This window comes from Cervus elaphus, chromosome 11 (assembly GCF_910594005.1).
Source record: "Cervus elaphus chromosome 11, mCerEla1.1, whole genome shotgun sequence".
Classification (NCBI taxonomy): domain Eukaryota; kingdom Metazoa; phylum Chordata; class Mammalia; order Artiodactyla; family Cervidae; genus Cervus; species Cervus elaphus.
In genome coordinates this window covers 56,334,316-56,352,380 of record NC_057825.1, presented here as the reverse complement: position 1 = coordinate 56,352,380, position 18,065 = coordinate 56,334,316, and the positions used below count along the sequence as shown (strand labels likewise).

At 41.1% G+C, this 18,065-nt stretch overlaps 1 protein-coding gene across 2 annotated transcripts in view; it reads left to right on the top strand.

The window, feature by feature from the left end:
- Nucleotides 1-17,845, top strand: part of LOC122703513 (charged multivesicular body protein 3) — an 85,175-nt gene extending 67,330 nt beyond the window's left edge. For both annotated transcript variants that reach the window (XM_043917824.1, XM_043917823.1), the window contains 3 exons: nt 13,145-13,266; nt 15,822-15,936; nt 17,303-17,845. In XM_043917824.1, the coding sequence (XP_043773759.1) occupies nt 13,145-13,266; nt 15,822-15,936; nt 17,303-17,448 (383 nt within the window). In that variant the 3' untranslated portion in view covers nt 17,449-17,845. The remainder of the gene's footprint in view (nt 1-13,144; nt 13,267-15,821; nt 15,937-17,302) is intronic.
- The last annotated feature ends 220 nt before the right edge of the window (nt 17,846-18,065 follow it).

Below are 18,065 nucleotides of genomic sequence, written 5' to 3'. Positions count from 1 at the left end.
ATCTTCAGGGAATTCCCTGGTGGTCCAATGATTAGGACCTCATGCTTTCACTACCAGGGCCCAAGTTCAAGCCTTGGTCAGAGAACTAAGATCCCACAAGCCATATGGCGTGGCCAGAAAAAAACAAACAGCATCTTCAACTCTGTCAGTTACTATTCTGATGAGTACATCACATTCAAGAATTAGAAGACTTGAATGTTTCAGTTTAGAGGCTGGTGCCAGATGAATGCCTGATTCATTATTTGGTTGTATTTGGCTCTGAAAGTATTTCTTTATGTTCAATTTTAACATTTGGATGTGGGTTTTTATTTTTACTGTGCTTCACTTTCCCTTTTCACTTTCATGCATTGGAGAAGGAAATGGCAACCCACTCCAGTGTTCTTGCCTGGAGAATCCCAGGGACAGGGGAGCCTGGTGGGCTGTCGTCTGTGGGGTCACACAGAGTCGGACACGACTGAAGTGACGCAGCAGCAGCAGCAGCAATAGTGAATATATCAGTTTCTTTCTCCAGATACTGAAGAAAATAATCTATGAATTGAGAAAGAGTTAAAAAAAATAAGACAAACTATTTATACTGTATCTTCTTAACTTTTAAAAACTTACTTCAGTCCTAAAGTGATGTGTTTAGGCTGTTTAAATATTGGATAAATAACCTACATATACGCCTTTTGGACAAGCCAAGTATTCAGTACCAGAGAGAAATAGTGTAATCTTACTGTTATTTTGAAAACTAAATACACTTAACCCTTTACAGCCATCAGTGAAAGCTTCGTATTTACTTCTGTTTTTTTCTGCAGCCAGCTGAAAAGGTACGTGTTCAGTTGACCATGATAAAATTATTCTAAATTTTTTCAGCGTTTCCTTTACTGGATCAACATCAGAAAACATTTAGCTTATTTTGCGTTTTCTCTTCCTATGAATCAGGCACTATGTACACAGACTCTTCTCCCCAGTTGCGAAGATAGTATATTGGATAGCTTATGTACCTAACAAGAGCTTCCCTTGTAGCTCAGCTGGTAAAGAATCCACTTGCAATGCAGGAGACCCTGCTTTGATTCCTGGGTCAGGAAGATCCCCTGGAGAAGGGATAGGCTACCCACTCCAGTATTCTTGGGCTTCTGTGGTGGCTCAGCTGGTAAAGAATCCGCTTGCAATGCAGGAGACCTGGGTTTGATCCCTGGGTTGGGAAGATCCCCTGGAGAAGGGAACAGCTACCCACTCCAGTATTCTGGCCTGGAGAATTCCATGGACTGTATATCCATGGGGTCACAAAGGTCGGATAGACCGATCGACTTTCACATGTATCTACCACCCAAAATCAATAAAATTTGACATTTTATTATATTTGCCTCAGTTTTTATTTTAGAAAGCAGTATTATTAAACTTGAAGCTTGTCTGATATATCTTTCCAATCCCATTCCCTTCTCTTTCAGCCTCCCCAGAAGTAACCATTATCATGACTATTAAAATGTGTATAAATGGTATTATACTTTGTGTCTCGTTCTGCATTGTTTCCCATTTATCATTGTGAGGTTGAAATATACCCATATAAGAATATATTTTGGCATGGTATTTACCATACCAACTTAATGATAAATATGTTTTGAGATGATAAATATATATTTTTAACTCCTAGGTGGTATTGTATTCTGTGAATGTATCACATTTTATTTTTCTTTTCCCTATTGATGAACACTTAAGCTTTCAATTTTTACTAACAGTGCTACTATGAATGTCTTTTCACTTTTGCACGTGTTTCTTTAGGACAGTTATATCCTCAGAAGTAGAATTGCTGCATTAAAAATAGCTGGGTTTAAATTTTACTAGAATGGCAAAATTGCTCTCCAAAGAGGCTAATTTGTATTCCCACCAGCAGCGGATGAGGGTTCTTTTTTCTGAACATTTTCATCAGCCGTTGTCAGACTTTTTAATTTTTGAGAAATGTTATAACATCTCTCTGAGAACTAGTGGGCTTGATCACACTCTTCTCTTTACCTTTTCTTCCTATGTACTGATCCCAAAATATCTTTTCAAGGAATTATAGCTCACAAATATTCACTTATCTATGTGAAAAAAATCTCTTCTCCTGTAGCATGTACTTCCAATAGTGAACATAACACACAAACAGCATAGTCAAGAGCCTGTTATTCTTTAAATATATACCCATAACAACATATTTTGTTGTTTCAAAAATATAGTCTTTGTGGCTTTACCACACCTGCAAAGTAAAATATCTGCTATTTGATACTTACATTAAAATATTCTTTTCTAGCTCCTCTCCTCTTTTCCATCTTTCCTTTCTCCCTGTAGGTGAGCTCATCTAACCTCATGCCTTTAAATGCCATTGATTTCCAGATTTTTATCTTCAGGCCTGACTTGCAGGGTATAGCTGGCATCTCCACTCATTCTTAATGGGTATGTCAAAATTAATATGCCCATCCAAGCATCTTGGCTAGCCTCACTTCATCTATATCCCTGACTTCTCCCTATGTTTTCCCCTGAGAACCCAAGACTTCATGTAGTTTCTTCTGCAGATGTTTTCACGTGGGTCTGTTCCTTGGTCTTTCAATTCTCGGGCATGTTAATGTGATCATTTCATTTCCACTGTATTTTCTGTTTGTTTCTGATAGGAAAAGATTTTAGTCAAATGCTAGATTTCCTGGGCTGATCCTTTATAATTTTTTTTTTAATCTTTCCTGTTTTCTTTGGAAATATTATTATTATTTGGAAATAATATTATTATTACTTTGGAAATAATAATAGTACCTTTCTCATAGGGTAGTTGTGAGGCTTAATTCAGTGCCTGGCCCTTGGTAACTGCTATACGTGTGGGTTCTAAATATAATTTTTGTTACCATCATCAATTTTGTCTTTGTGTTCTGCCTTCTGACACGTTCTAAATTGTCTCTATTTTTTGTTTCTTTTCATGAATTCTTTATTTTAGCTGTCTTAATTTTAATTTTTGGAAAAGAGTTCTCTGATCTTTATTTTTAAAATATCATTTTATTCTTATTTCATGAATATAATTTGTTATTTATTATTGATAGTCTTTTTTAATATACATTCTTTTTTATTATGGTTTACCCAGGACATTGAATGAATATTGCTCCCTGTGCTATATGGTAGTAGGACCTTGTTTTCCATCCATTCTGTATGTCATAGTTTGCATCTACTAATCCTAACTCCTAGTTCATTCCCTACCTCCTTAATAGCTTTTAGAATTTTTTTTAATGTTCCTTGCATTGTTTCTCAGAGTGCCTTCTCCCCACCACCCTTTTCTTCCTTATCTCTCTCCTCTTTTTACGAGAGAGGGAGGGAAGAGAATGGAGAGGTTGGATTAAGTATGAGTTTCATAAGAAGCTTCTGCAGTCTTCTCAGGCAGGTAGCTTAAGCTACAAAGAGAAAAATGATAATTAATAAATCCATTTCTTTTAGCCACTATTATATGCCAGATATATTTCAGGGCACCAGACATAGTGAACTGTACAGACACAGTCACTGGCCTCTAGTTTTGGAGTAAAAAGCAAAAATAAATAAATTTAATAAAAAGAAGCATACCTAATAAAATAATAAATAAGTAAATGGGTATTTATAAATGTACACTGTAATGAGCACTAGGAGACTATAAAAGGGAAATGCACTCAAGGGTCTCAGTCTCTGATGATATCTGAAGGCTGAGTAATTAAGGGGGGGGGGGTGCTTATTCCAACCAGAGCGTCAGTCACTTGTGTGAAGACCCTAGGGCCAAAAGAACTATGTATTTGAACCCTGAAGGAAGTAGTTCTGGGAGGTTGGGGTACCTGGGAGCAAGGGGGAAGGATGGCTGGAAAAGATGAGCAGGATGGTGAAGAAGACAGTTGGGACAGCTGTAAGGAGAGCAGGGCTTTTCAGATTCAAATGTGGAGGCCTTGCAGATCAGCTGCAGTGGGGGGTGCAGAAGCAGAGCTCTGAGGGAGAACCAGAGAGGCGTCCCGGTAGAGCAGTGGGGGCCCGGAGGCGCAGGTGAAGTAGTTCAGACTGTGCTTAGCAAACAGCCCTTGATTCAGTGTGACACGAGTGCTTGACAGGGTAGTGGGAGGTGAGGCTGGAAAGGTAATCTGCAGTCAGAGTTTGGAGAGCTCTGCTGAGGGTGGTGACCTCATCTCCTAGACAGGAGAGAGCCTCATGGAGTACTGTGGGCTCGGCTGCAGGTGCAGACAGGCAGGGGGCAGGGGGACCTGAGGGGATGGTCAGCGCCCAGCTGGGTTAGCCTGGTGGGATGAGGGGGAGAGAGGACATTGGAGAACTGCTCTGGATGCCAAGTAAGTGAACGTGGTGAAGGTAGAAATAAGCCTAAGGTGCTTCAAACCCTGAACCCAGAAAGACCACAGGGCATTAAAAGACTCTGGAAGCCTGGAAGGGGGGAGAAGCAGGCCTAAGAGACACAGAAGACTCTCCTTGGGGCTGTCCAGACTGGCTCCTGCAGGTCGCCCTGCTCCCCCAGCCCCTCAGCACGGTGCCTGGCCGGAGGAGTCCCCAGGGAGGGTTGTTGAGGGGGTTTATAGTTGGATGTTGTCTGTTGGCAAATTAAATACAACAGAGAAGGTAACTGATACTAGAACCCAGAACAGAGAGGGAGGGGGACGTCTACATTTTGGGAGTGAGAAAAGAGAAAACTAGAAATACTGTGACATAAGTTCCCATGTCCCCATCCCACCCTGAGCCTGTTACTGTTTGAAAAGCCACCATTTGATGAAGTCATTTCTTCTCCTTAAGGTTTCTCTTTTCAAATGCAGATGACCCTGGGAGGGGTGGTGTATTAAGCCCTGTCAGCTATTAATACATTGTCATGATTAGATGTTTTCCAAGTGTTACTTTCTGACAGCAGCTTCTTGCAGAACAAGACAGATGATAAGTATGTTTTGGTTGGGAGAGAAAGTTAAGAGAAGCTAAGAAGGTGGGGCGGGAAACAAAATTATCATACGGTCCAGAAATTCCACTTCTGGATAAGTAAGAATTGAAAGCAGAGACTCCAAACAGATATTTTTACGTCCATGTTTATAGCAGCATTATTCATAACAGGTAAAAGGTAAAGACATTTCAGTTGTCCACTGAAGGATGAATGGATAAACAAAACAGTATATATAGTTCAGTGGACTACTATTCAGCCTTAAAAAGGAAGGAGGTTTTGGGGACTTCCCTGGGTTCAGAAGACCCCCTGGAGAAGGGAAAGGCTATCCACTGCAGTATTCTGGCCTGGAGAATTCCATGGACATAGCTCATGGTGGGTCACAAAGAGTCAGACACAACAACGACTTTCACTTTCACTAGTGGTCCAGTAGTTAATACTCTGCCTTCCAATGCAGGGGGCAATGGTTGAATTCCTGTTTAGGAAACTAATATCTCACATGCTGCAGGGTGCAGCCAAATATTTAAAATATAAAAAAGAAGGAGGAAGTTCTGATACATTACAACTTGGGGTACCTTGAAGGCATTATGCTAAGTGCAGTATGCCTGTCACCAAAGGCCAGATGCTATGTGATTCCACTTCTGTGACGTATGTAGAATAGTCAGAATCATAGAGAAGTGGAATGGTGGTTGCCAAGAGGTGGAGGGAGAGGGGAATGGAGAGTTGAGTTTAATGGGGACGAAACTTTATAAATTCAGATTCTGTAGAGCTTCATCTTTTTCATATGAAATATTTTTCCTTTGCACAAACAAAATACAATATAGACAGAAAAATTTTAAAGTGTGAAAAAATCTCCCTCGTGAATTGATTGTCTCCATTTGTTTTATATTTGATTTTAGTCATTCTTCATAGGAATAATCATTTTACTCAGCTGTAAGTGTAGTGTGAGTGCCCATGGTTGGCACTGAGTGAGAGTGACTGGAGGTAGGCAGCCCTCTGGAATCTTACGCGCAACCTATCCCTGTAGTGGGCTTCCCTGGTGACTCAGCTGCTAAGAATCCTGCAGTGTGGGAGACCAGGGTTTGATCCCTGGTTTGGGAAGATCCCCTGGAGAAGGGAAAGGCTATCCGCTCCAGTATTCTGGCCTGGAGAATTCCATGGACTATATGGTCCATGGGTTCAGAAAGAGTTGGACACTTTGTGACTTTAACTTAACTTTGTGAAACGTCATTGTAAGACTCCATATTTTCTTATGACTGTTCATTCTGCTTATAATTGCCATGTTTAAGATGGCTTTTGTGAATGTGTTGCTCCCCTGGGCCCTTGCTCTCAGGGAATTGCATTTTGCTATTGATGCCATCTTTAATATTTAATTTTTTCTGATTTATTTAAATTTAGCTATAATTGCCACAAGAACCTGTGATAAGTGGAAACAGCTTTGTAATTTTGTTACTTTAATTATTGAGATCAGACCGAGAATATTTCCATTGGTCTTTGTATCTATGATTATGAAGCTAAATCTATATTACCTGCTTTGTTTCCATATTTGGTTATTGTTATAATTTATAGCAGAACTTGTATTTGTGTATGTGTGTGTGTTTCATTTGTATCTCTAGCAGACATGGTAACATAATGTTGCTTTGTTTTTATATACTCTTTTCTGAGGGTTTTTTAAAATTAAGCTTTTTGAGAGAATTGTAGATTCACATACATGGAGTTGTAAGAAATAATACAGAGAGATTCTGTGTATACCCTTTACCCATTTTCCCCCAATGGTAACATTTTACAGAGTTAAAATAAGTATTACAACCAGGAGGTCAGCATTGATACAGTCAAGTTTTAGAATTCTTCCAGTTTCCATCTCTACAGGGCTATCTCATACTGCACATCTGTAACCACACCCACTTCCTTCCCACCCCCACCCCCTCTTTATATCTGGCAATCATTAATCTGTTTTTTTTTTCCATTTATTTTTATTAGTTGGAGGCTAATTACTTTACAATATTGTAGTGGTTTTTGCCATACACTGACATGAATCAGCCATGGATTTACATGTATTCCCCATCCCGATCCCCCCTCCCACCTCCCTCCCTACCCCACCCCTCTGCGTCTTCCCAGTGCACCAGGCCCAAGCACTTGTCTCATGCATCCAACCTGGGCTGGTGATCTGTTTCACCCTTGATAATATACATGTTTCAATGCTGTTCTCTCAAAACATCACACCCTCACCTTCTCCCACAGAGTCCAAAAGTCTGTTCTGTACATCTGTGTCTCTTTTTCTGTTTTGCATATAGGGTTATCGTTACCATCTTTCTAAATTCCATATATATGCGTTAGTATACTGTATTGGTCTTTATCTTTCTGGCTTACTTCACTCTGTATAATGGGCTCCAGTTTCATCCATCTGATTAGAACTGATTCAAATGAATTCTTTTTAATGGCTGAGTAATATTCCATGGTGTATATGTACCACAGCTTCCTTATCCATTTGTCTGCTGATGGGCACCTAGGTTGCCTCCACGTCCTGGCTATTATAAACAGTGCTGCGATGAACATTGGGGTGCACTGTCTCTTTCAGATCTGGTTTCCTCGGTGTGTATGCCCAGAAGTGGGATTGCTGGGTCATATGGCAGTTCTGTTTCCCGTTTTTTAAGAAATCTCCACACTGTTCTCCATAGCGGCTGTGCTAGTTTGCATTCCCACCAACAGTGTAAGAGGGTTCCCTTTTCTCCACACCCTCTCCAGCATTTATTGCTTGTAGACTTTTGGATAGCAGCCATCCTGACTGGCGTGTAATGGTACCTCATTGTGGTTTTGATTTGCATTTCTCTGATAATGAGTGATGTTGAGCATCTTTTCATGTGTTTGTTAGCCATCTGTATGTCTTCTTTGGAGAAATGTCTGTTTAGATCTTTGGCCCATTTTTTGATTGGGTCATTTATTTTTCTGGAATTGAGCTGCAGGAGTTGCTTGTATATTTTTGAGATTAATCCTTTGTCTGTTGCTTCATTTGCTATTATTTTCTCCCATTCTGAGGGCTGTCTTTTCACCTTGCTTATAGTTTCCTTTGTTGTGCGAAAGCTTTGTGCACCCCCTCTTTTTATCTGGCAATCATTAATCTGTTTGTTTTTTTTTAACTTCTTATTTTGTATTGCGGTATAGCAGATTAACAAAGAATGTGATAGTTTCAGGTGAACAGCTAAGGGGCTCAGCCATACATATGCATGTATCCATTCTCCCCCAGACTCCTCTCCTGTCCTGGCTGCCACATTAATTTTATAATTTTATTATTTCAAAAATGTTATATAAATGGAATCAGCCCATATGTAAGTAACCTCTTGGGACTGGCTTTTTTTCTTTTTTATTGAAGTGTAATTGACATACAATATTATACTAGTTTCAGCTGTGCAGAATAGTGATTTGACGTTTATATACTTTACAACTTGATCACCTCAGTAAATCTAATAACTGTTACCCTACAAAGTTATTGCATTATTACTGGCTTTAATTCCCTGTGCTGTACATTACATCCCTATGACTTATTTTATATTAAATATTAATTTTATATTAAATTACTAGAAGCTTTATGGGCAGCTTGTCTTTGAGGCAAGAATATACAGCAGAGAAAAGACAGCCTCTTCAGTAAGTTGCTGTTGCTGCTAAGTCGCTTCAGTCGTGTCCTACTCTGTGCGACCCTATAGACGGCAGCCCACCAGGCTCCCCCATCCCTGGGATTCTCCAGGCACGAATATTGGAGTGGGTTGCCATTTCCTTCTCCGCTTTAGTAAGTTAGTGCTGGGGAAACTGGACAGCTGCACATAAAGGAATGAAACTAGAACACCTCCTAACACCATACACAAAAATAAACTCAAAATGGGTTAAAGACTTAAATATAAGGCCAGAAACTATAAAGCTCTTAGAGGAAAACATAGGCAGTGCACTTCTTGACATAAATCACAGCAAGATCCTCTATGACCCACCTCCTAGAGTAATGGAAATAAAAACAAAAATAAACAGGTAGGACCTAATTAAACTTAAAAACTTTTGCACAGCAAAGGAAACTATAAACAAGGTGAAAAGACAGCCCTCAGAATAGGAGAAAGTAATAGCAAATGAAAAATATTAATCTCCAAAATATACAAGCAGCTCATGCAGCTCAGTACCAGAAAGACAAACAACCCAATCAAAAAGTGGGCAGAAGATCTAAACAGATATTTCTCCAAAGAAGACATACAGATAGCTGATAAACACATGAAAAGATGCTCAGCACTGCTCATTATTAGAGAAATGCAAATCAGAACTACAGTGAGGTATCACCTCATACCAGTCAGAATAGCCAGCATCGAAAGCACAAAGAGCTGTAAGCATGAACCCCCTCTGTGTGCCTGTGACCTTTCTCGGTTTAAATGTCAGCTAGCTTTTATAATGCTAACTTTATGTTTGCTGTAGAATATTAACCTTTTTATTTTTGGAGATTCTTATTTTACTGTGAAATGTATACAGCTGAAAATTTTCTGTGTTCTGCCTGTTCATCCGTCCCACCCTTAACTCTGGCAGTCACTGATCTTTTTTATTGTCTCCATAATTTTCCCTTTTTTGAGAATGTCATATATACTTGGAATGATACTGTATGTAGCCTTTTAGATTTTCTTTTTTAAAAAATATTTATTAATTGCTTATTTAATTTTTGGCTGTGCTAGGTCTCCTTTTGGAGAAGGCAATGGCACCCCACTCCAGTACTCTTGCCTGGAAAATCCCATGGATGGAGGAGCCTCTTAGGCTGCAGTCCGTGGGGTCACTAAGAGTTGGACACAACTGAGCGACTTCACTTTCACTTTTCACTTTCATGCAGTGGAGAAGGAAATGGCAACCCACTCCAGTGTTCTTGCCTGGAGAATCCCAGGGACGCGGGAGCCTGGTGGCCTGCCATCTATGGGGTTGCACAGAGTCAGACACGACTGAAGCGACTTAGCAGCAGCAGCAGGTCTCCATTGCTGCACATGGGTTTTCTCTAGTTGCAGCTAGTGGGGGGTACTCTCCCATTGCAGTGCACAGACTTCTCATTGCAGTGGCTTCTCTGCTTGTGGAGTACAGGCTCTAGGGCACGAGGGTTCAGTAGTTGTAGTGCATGGGCTTATTAGTTGCTCCATGGCATATGGAATCTCCCCAGACCAGAGACTGAACCCATGTCCCCTGCATTGGCAGGTGAATTTTTAACCACCGGACCACCAGGGAAGTCCTAGATTGACTTCTTTCACTTAGTAATATATATATAAGGTTTCCTCCATGTTTTTTCAAGGAAGCTCATTTCTTTTTAGTGCTGGTTAATATTCACTGTGTTGATGTCCCACACTCTGTTTATCAATTATTGTTTACTTGTAAGCCACATCTTGGTTGAGTCTGAGTTTTGGCAATTATGATGAATAAAGTGAACATTCATGTGCAAGTTTTTGTGTGGACATAAGTTTTTAACTCCTTTGAGTAAATGCCAAGGAGGGCTATTGTCGAATCACATGTTAACAGTATATTTAGTTTTGTAAGGAGCTGACAAACTGTTTCCTAAAGTGGCTGTACCATTTTGCATTCCCGCCAGCAATGACTGAGAGTTCCTATTGCTCCACATCCTCACCAGCATTTGATATCAGTGTTTTGGGTTTTGTCCAGTCTAATAGATATGTACTGGTACCTCACTGTTGTTTTAACTTTCATTTCTCTAATGACATAGGATGTTGGACGTCTTTTTATGTGCGCTTTTTTTTGCCATCTATATGTCTTCTCTGAGTTGCTTGTTTAGGTATCCTGTCTGTTTTTCATTGGGTTGTTCATTTCCTTATTGATGATAACTATAGATACTTATATTAGATAATAAATATGACATAGATGATATTTATCATTGATGGTAAATATGACACTTGAAGAGCTTTAAGACTTCTTTGTATATGTTAGACCATAATCCTTTTCATCATAAATGATGAAAATCTTCTCTTCCAGCTTTTGGCTTGCTTTCTCATTCTCTTGTGGGGATAACTATGTTTACTTATAAAATAATTTTTTCTGACACATGCTTTTTTTTCTTGTGTAACATAAAAAATATTTTGGTCCTGTCTTTTATTTTTCTCATATCTTTTTGGTTTTGAGATTCCAGGGTACATATACATTTATTTTGTCCTTTTAAAAATCCACTTTACCAGTCCTTGACTAGTTATCAAATTAAATACTATTGGAATTAGTTTTGTTTCTGAGTTCAGTTTTGCTTCATCTTTTCCCCACTATATTGAGTCTTCCTTTTCTTATTTCTTTTAGCAATCAGTAATTCATACCTTTTTCAAAATGCAAACGTTTCAGTATTTAACTTAACACTTGTCACACCATGTTTTTCTGTTTCCATTTATTTTTGCTATTTCAAAAAACTTTATTGAACACATGTCATGTTCAATCCCAGAGCCACTCCCTTTGGGATACGGACTCAGGATGCAAATTAGGATAAAACATCGGCCTATGTAGACATCCAACTTTTATCATTCAAACGAAACTATGTGGAATTTGCTTTATTTTCCCCTTTCTTCTCTTCCTCCCATCATTTACCTTTTTACAACAATCAGTAGTAACTTCAACACTTTAAAATTTGTCTTTTTTATGTCATTATAATAGCATAATTCATTCCTATTTTAGCCATACAGACGCTTGATACTGCCTCTTCCCTTTTCACAGGAAATTAAGAGTGCAAGGGAAGTGAAGTATTCTCTGCAACTAGTGAACTTCTTATTCCTGTAGAAAAATCACAAAATGCTGCGTGTGTCAGATGGGCACTTCTCTGGTCATCCACTTACTTGCACCTTGTTTTCCTTAGCTGCGATAGCTTCCTGGAGTCTGGATTCAGATAGAAGTAGATGGGTGGTGGTTCCCAATGTAGCTGGGGGCCCTGTTTTGGTGAACAGATACACGTGAGGCATTTCTCAGAACATCTAGTCCCATGAAATTTCAAAACAGATTTGAAGGGTGGCCAACAAAGGTCCATCTAGTCAAGGCTATGGTTTTTCCAGTAGTCATGTATGGATGTGAGAGTTGGACTATAAAGAAAGCTGAGTGCTGAAGAATTGATGCTTTTGAACTGTGGTGTTGGAGAAAACTTTTGAGTATCCCTTGGACTGCAAGGAGATCCAGCCAGTCCATCCTAAAGGAGATCAGTCCTGGGTGTTCATTGGAAGGACTAATGTTGAAGCTGAAACTCCCAATACTTTGGCCACCTGATGTGAAGAGCTGACTCATTTGAAAAGACCCTGATGCTGGGAAAGATTGAGGGCAGGAGGAGAAGGGGATGACAGAGGATGAGATGGTTGGATGGCATCACTGACTCAATGGACATGAGTTTCGGTAAACTCCGGGAGTTTGTGATGGACAGGGGGGCCTGGTGTGCTGCAGTTCATGGGGTCGCAAAGAGTCAGACATGACTGAGCAACTGAACTGAACAAACTCTATTTTGACCTGTTAAAAACTTTAGAGGGGAGAAATCATAATTTTTTACTACCATGATTTCTTTTAAAGAATATAGGGATTTCCCTGATGGTCCAGGGGTTAAGAATCCACCTTCCAATGCAGAGGATGTAGGTTTGATCCCTGGTTGGGGAACTAAGATCCCACACGCCTCAAGGCAACTAAGCTTGCATGCTGCATGAAAGATCTTGTGTGCCTCAACTAAGACTCCACACAGTCAAATAAATAAATATTGAAAAGAAGAATATATAATATGTGTATGATCTTGGACTATAGAGAATTTTTTCTAACTGTAACCACCTTACACTGACATTTTCTCTCATTTTCCTGTTGACCAGTGGCAGGTCCCTCCCAGAGCAGCTGCGATCCATCAACTGGTGTGTGGGAAGCGTTACTTGTGTTGCCTAAAGCTTCTTTTCCAGTCTGGCCCTGGCAAGGCCTAGAGACATTCTTCTGTGTGTGACTTGTTCTGATGTCACAGTCGTTCCTAGCTAGCTTCGTTCCCTCAGGGTCAGACTCAGGCCTTCAGATGTGAGTCTTGGTGTGCCTGAAGAATTTGTACCTATTGTAGCCAAAGTAACACCCAGTTTAGCAAAGTCAGTCTCGGTCAGCCAGCATAGTCATGCAGTCTGCAGGTACATAAATAGCTTTGGGAGTCCGCCCACCCCCGCTGACTTTTATTAGAGCAGCTTGTGATTTGCCTGTCTTTATCCCATCCTGTGCCACGTTGTGTCGAGTGATCGTGTTATCTTTGCCTTTCAGCGGTTTTGCGAGTGGCTGGTTCCCTGCAGAAAAGCACAGAAGTGATGAAGGCCATGCAGAGTCTTGTGAAGATCCCGGAAATCCAGGCCACCATGCGGGAGCTGTCCAAAGAGATGATGAAGGTGACCTGGGGCTGACCCTCTTCCAGAGGGTGTGTGTGTCCTCTTCCAGAGCACTAGGAGTCAGCCAGCGGCAGAGTCTGGGCCAGTGTGGACAGGGGCAGACAGGTCATTGTGGCCTGGCAGAAATGATTTTGAGGATAGAAGCTGTGGGTTGTTTTTTTTTTTTAATTTATTTTTTATTATTTTTTTTAACACCAGGACAAAATACAAAACAAAACAAAAATTGTATTGGTGTATAGCCAATTAACAGTGTTGTGATAGTTTCAGGTGAAGTGAAGGGACTCAACCATTCATATACATGTATCCATTCTACACCCAACGTTCCTCCCATCCATGCTAGCACATAACATTGAGCAGAGTTCCATGTGCTATACAGTAGGTTTTTGTTTGTTATCCAATTTAAATATAGCAGTGTGTACATGACCTTCCTCCCATGAGTTCGTTTTCTCAGTCTGTTAGTCTCTTTCTGTTTTATAAGTAAGTTCATTTGTGTCATTTCTTTTTAGATTCCACGTATAAGGGATGTCATGTGATATTTCTCCTTCTCTGACTGACTTCACTCAATATGACACTCTCTAGGTCCATCCATGTTGCTGTAAATGGCCTTATTTCATTCTTTTTAATGGCTGCGTAATATTCCATTGTATTTATACACCACATTGTCTTTATCCATTCTTCTGGAGGACAGAGGCCGTTAACACCGAAATTGTCTGAGCTGAGCATGGCAGAGGCTGGGTCAGATTGCCATTTTTCCTTAGAAGAAGCAGTGGTATATCTAGATCTCCAGGGGAGGTGGATGACCCAGGAAGCAACTGTCTATAGAGTTTGGGGAGCTCAGGATTATGGCCTCTGAGGTGAACAAGGAAACAGAAGAAAACCCAGGTTCCTCTGTTTGTACCAGAGGAGTGTTAGTGAAGCAGGCAAGGCAGGTGGTTCAAGACCAGGGGTTGGCAAAGTTTTTTTATAAAGGGCTGGATAGTAAATGTATTTTTTATTTCCTGGGCCATAGGTCTCTGTTGTAACTACTCAACTCTACTTTGTAGTTTAAAAGTAGCTGTAGATAATATGTAAACAAATGAGCATGACTGTGTTCTCATAAAACATTATTTGTAAAAGTCAGCAGTGGGTTGGGTTCGGCCTATAGCTGGCTGACTCCTGTCTTAGACCAGAAAGTGAAAGTCTCTCAGTTGCATTAGACTCTTTGTGGCCCCATGGACTTAGTCTGCCAGGCTCCTCTGTCCATGGGGATTCTCCAGGCAAGAATACTGGAGTGGGTTGCCATTCCTTTCTCCAGGGGATCTGCCCAACCCAGGGATCAAACCTAGGTCTCCTGCATTGCAGGTGGATTCTTTACCATCTGAGCCACCAGGGAAGCCCAGATAAAGGAACTGAGAACCAAATAGAAAGGAATAAACACCTGCTGCCCCAGGACCAGGGCCTGGCAGGGCCCTGCACCAGTGGCCTTTGGATGGGGGACAGGCTCAGGAGGGTGCTGGAAGTGGAAGGCTCTTAGAGTCAGGTTCCCCTGGGCTCTTTTAAGCGAGTTAGTATGTATTATTGATCCAGCAGTAAGATCCATTCTCCCAGGCCAGAGGGCCCCACTTGTAACCTTGAATGTGAATTTGTTGGTTCATTTTGGTTGGGAGGAAAAGGGTCTGAGCATGGGCAGAATATAGAACTAGCTAGATTCATACATTAAGAGTCACCTGAGTGGTCTGACAGCAGGAGAGAGAGCTTGCTTTAAATCTGATGCCGTTAGCACGGTTGGTGAGGGTCATGCCCTGCCTGAGTGCGGTGGAGCAAGGGCTGGAGCTGCCACACGTAATCTCGTGCTCGCATGACATTACTCAGCGAGGGCGACCGTTGGCCGGTGTTAGAGAGCAGTTTTCTTGCATCTGTAGTGGGGCTGTGCTCTTGAGAATGAAGTAGGCTGATTGGCTGGCATCAGGCTGCTGGGCATGGGGCTCACTGTAGGGAGTGTGGGCACTGCCTTGTTGGGTCCAGACTTATCAGTTCTCTCAGGTTTTGGTGAATTGACTGATCCTTGCCAGACCCATCAGACTGACGCCAGGCCAACAGCTATCACTTGGACCTGCTGAAGTACAGGCCTTTTCTGGGTTCCATGGAGCCCCACCCTGCTCTTGGTATTTGTTATCATAGTGTCTGCTGTGACTCCAGCCTATTTTGATACTGTGTCTCAACTCCTGCACTCATAGATTTGCTACATCAGGGCAAATGCTTCCTGAGACAGCACCCTCTCCTCTCAGCAGGTTGTTCCCCACATGCTGCACTATTGTCTGAGTTACTCTGTGAAACTCTGCTGATAGAGGCCCCCCTCTAACCTTAGTACTAAATTTGGAGAGCAGTTTCCCTTTGGCTTTTTGCTTGCTCCAGAGAGGGCAGATAGCATGTGGTGTTTCCTGTGGCTTAGACCTGGGAAGGGTGGACTGGACTCATAGACACCAGAGCTCAGTTGGTGCACTGGGCCCACAGGGACATCTGCAGGGAGTGGATTTAACAGTTGTGGGAAGTGACATGGTTTATTCTATATTTAGGCTGGGATCATAGAAGAGATGTTAGAGGACACTTTTGAAAGCATGGATGATCAAGAAGAAATGGAAGAAGCAGCAGAAATGGAAATTGACAGAATTCTGTTTGAAATCACCGCAGGTATGACCCAAGATCCTTCCTCTTCCTCTTGTCCTTTTGTGGCCATCCTTCCTGCATTTGAAAGATTAGCTAGTAGCTTTTTCTTCAGATTCTAACTCCCTTCCACATTTCTTACTTTATTTTTTAAATTTTCATTTATTTTATATTTAACTGTGCTTGGTCTTTGTTGATGCCCACTGGCTTTCTCTAGTTGTGGCAAGCTTGGGGACTCTAGTTGTGCGTGGGCTTCTCATTGCAGTGGCTTCTCTTGTTGTGGAGCATGGGCTCTGGGGCACACACGCTTTAGTAGCTGTGACTTCTGGGCTTAGAGCACAGGCTCAGTAGTTGTGGCACACAGGCTTAGTTGCTCCTCAGCATGTGGGGTCCTCCTAGACCTGCTTCTCCTTGATTGGCAGTCAGATTTTTTACCACTAAGCCACCTGGGAAGCTTCCACATTTCTTACTTTAGATTATGCAAGTTATTACTTGAAAAACAAGCATAATATCTATAACCATATTTTATAAAATACAAAGATAAAGAATTTTTTGGTCCTATATTCTGCTGTCAGGAGCTTAGGCTTTCTTGAAAGCTGTTTGGCAGTAGCAAAGCTCTTGAGCTCACAGATTGGCTTCTGGGAACTTATTCTAGTAATTTAAGATTTAGCTCAAGGATGTCTGTAGTATTGATAATATTGAAAAGTTTGAAATAAGCTACATGCCTAATAATAGAATATTGATTAAATCCATTGTGTTACATCTATGGTAATGGAACATGTCATAGTTGTTACACAGATGTATTTATTGACATGGAAAGATGTTCATAATATGTGAAGAAAGCACTGATACTGAAATACACTATTGTTTAAAAAAATACATCTATTAAAAAAGTCTAGCAGGGGGATAAATAAAAATAATAGTTATCTCTAAGTGATGGTTCATGAGCTTTTAAACTGTATTTTCACTTCTGGACTTTCTGAGTTTTATGTTTAATAACAAAACTGACTAGATTTAATTTTTATTTGTTTTCAACTATTGGGGGAAAGAAGGCTCCAAAAAAATGTTTTGTAATGATTTAGAAAGAGTTTAGTTTTACTGAGAGAGAATATTTAACATCTTCATGAATCTTGAAAATTAAGTATTCACTAGTGTTTAGGGATTTAGATCAAGAGCCTCAGAATCAAAATTCTTAAAATCAAAATCTTTAGCTACTGTGACTTTGTTAGAAGTTGGTGTTTGTGCACATCTGTCACAGTAACCCCCCCAAAACAGGTGTTTCGCTGCCCCTTTTCTGTTTCTTGTCAAATTGAACCAGGTATGAAGGACAGAGAAAATGAGGGAGCACTGCTTAAGCTGATGTTTTGTTGACCTGTGTACTGTTTCTTTACAGGGGCCTTAGGCAAAGCACCTAGTAAGGTGACGGACGCCCTCCCGGAGCCTGAACCTATAGGAGCGATGGCTGCATCAGAAGACGAGGAGGAGGAGGAAGAGGCCCTGGAGGCCATGCAGTCCCGTCTGGCCACACTTCGCAGCTAGGGCACCCCAGCTGGCTACAGGCTCTCCTTCTGGCCCCGTCACCGGGCGCACACTCCTTGAAGCCTCTGCCATTTCTGTGTCTCTTGCACTACACCTCTGGGTGAGACACTGCATTCTGGAGAAGGTTCTCTGCTAATCTCTCTTCTCTCTCTTCAGAGGCTTTGGGATTCAGTGAGATTGTTCTTGAGAGGTGGTGTAATAAATGCATCATTTTCAGGAGTATGAATAGAAGTTACCTTTTTAGGGGATGAGGGCAAAGAAGTTTTGTCTTCTCACAAGGCACTTCAGAGAATAGAGTTGATTGCTTGAATGTTGAGGACTCTGTATTTTCTTTTTTTTTTTTTGGTCTGTAAAACACTATATAAATGGATTTTAATAAATTTCTGCTTTAACACTTGGTCTTATCATAGATTGTCAGCTGCAGTGAACTTGCAAGGTGTCTCCTGTCCCAAATTATGTCCTGTGTTGGCATGAAAAGAGGAGGTGTTACAGCAGGGCCTGTGGGACTCAGCAGCTCAGCGGAAGGCACTTCGAAGTGGACGCTGCTCCTCAGCCTCCACAAGGTGCTGTGCCAGCTGCTCTTCCCATGTTTGTCAGCTTTGGATAAGCAAAAGGGT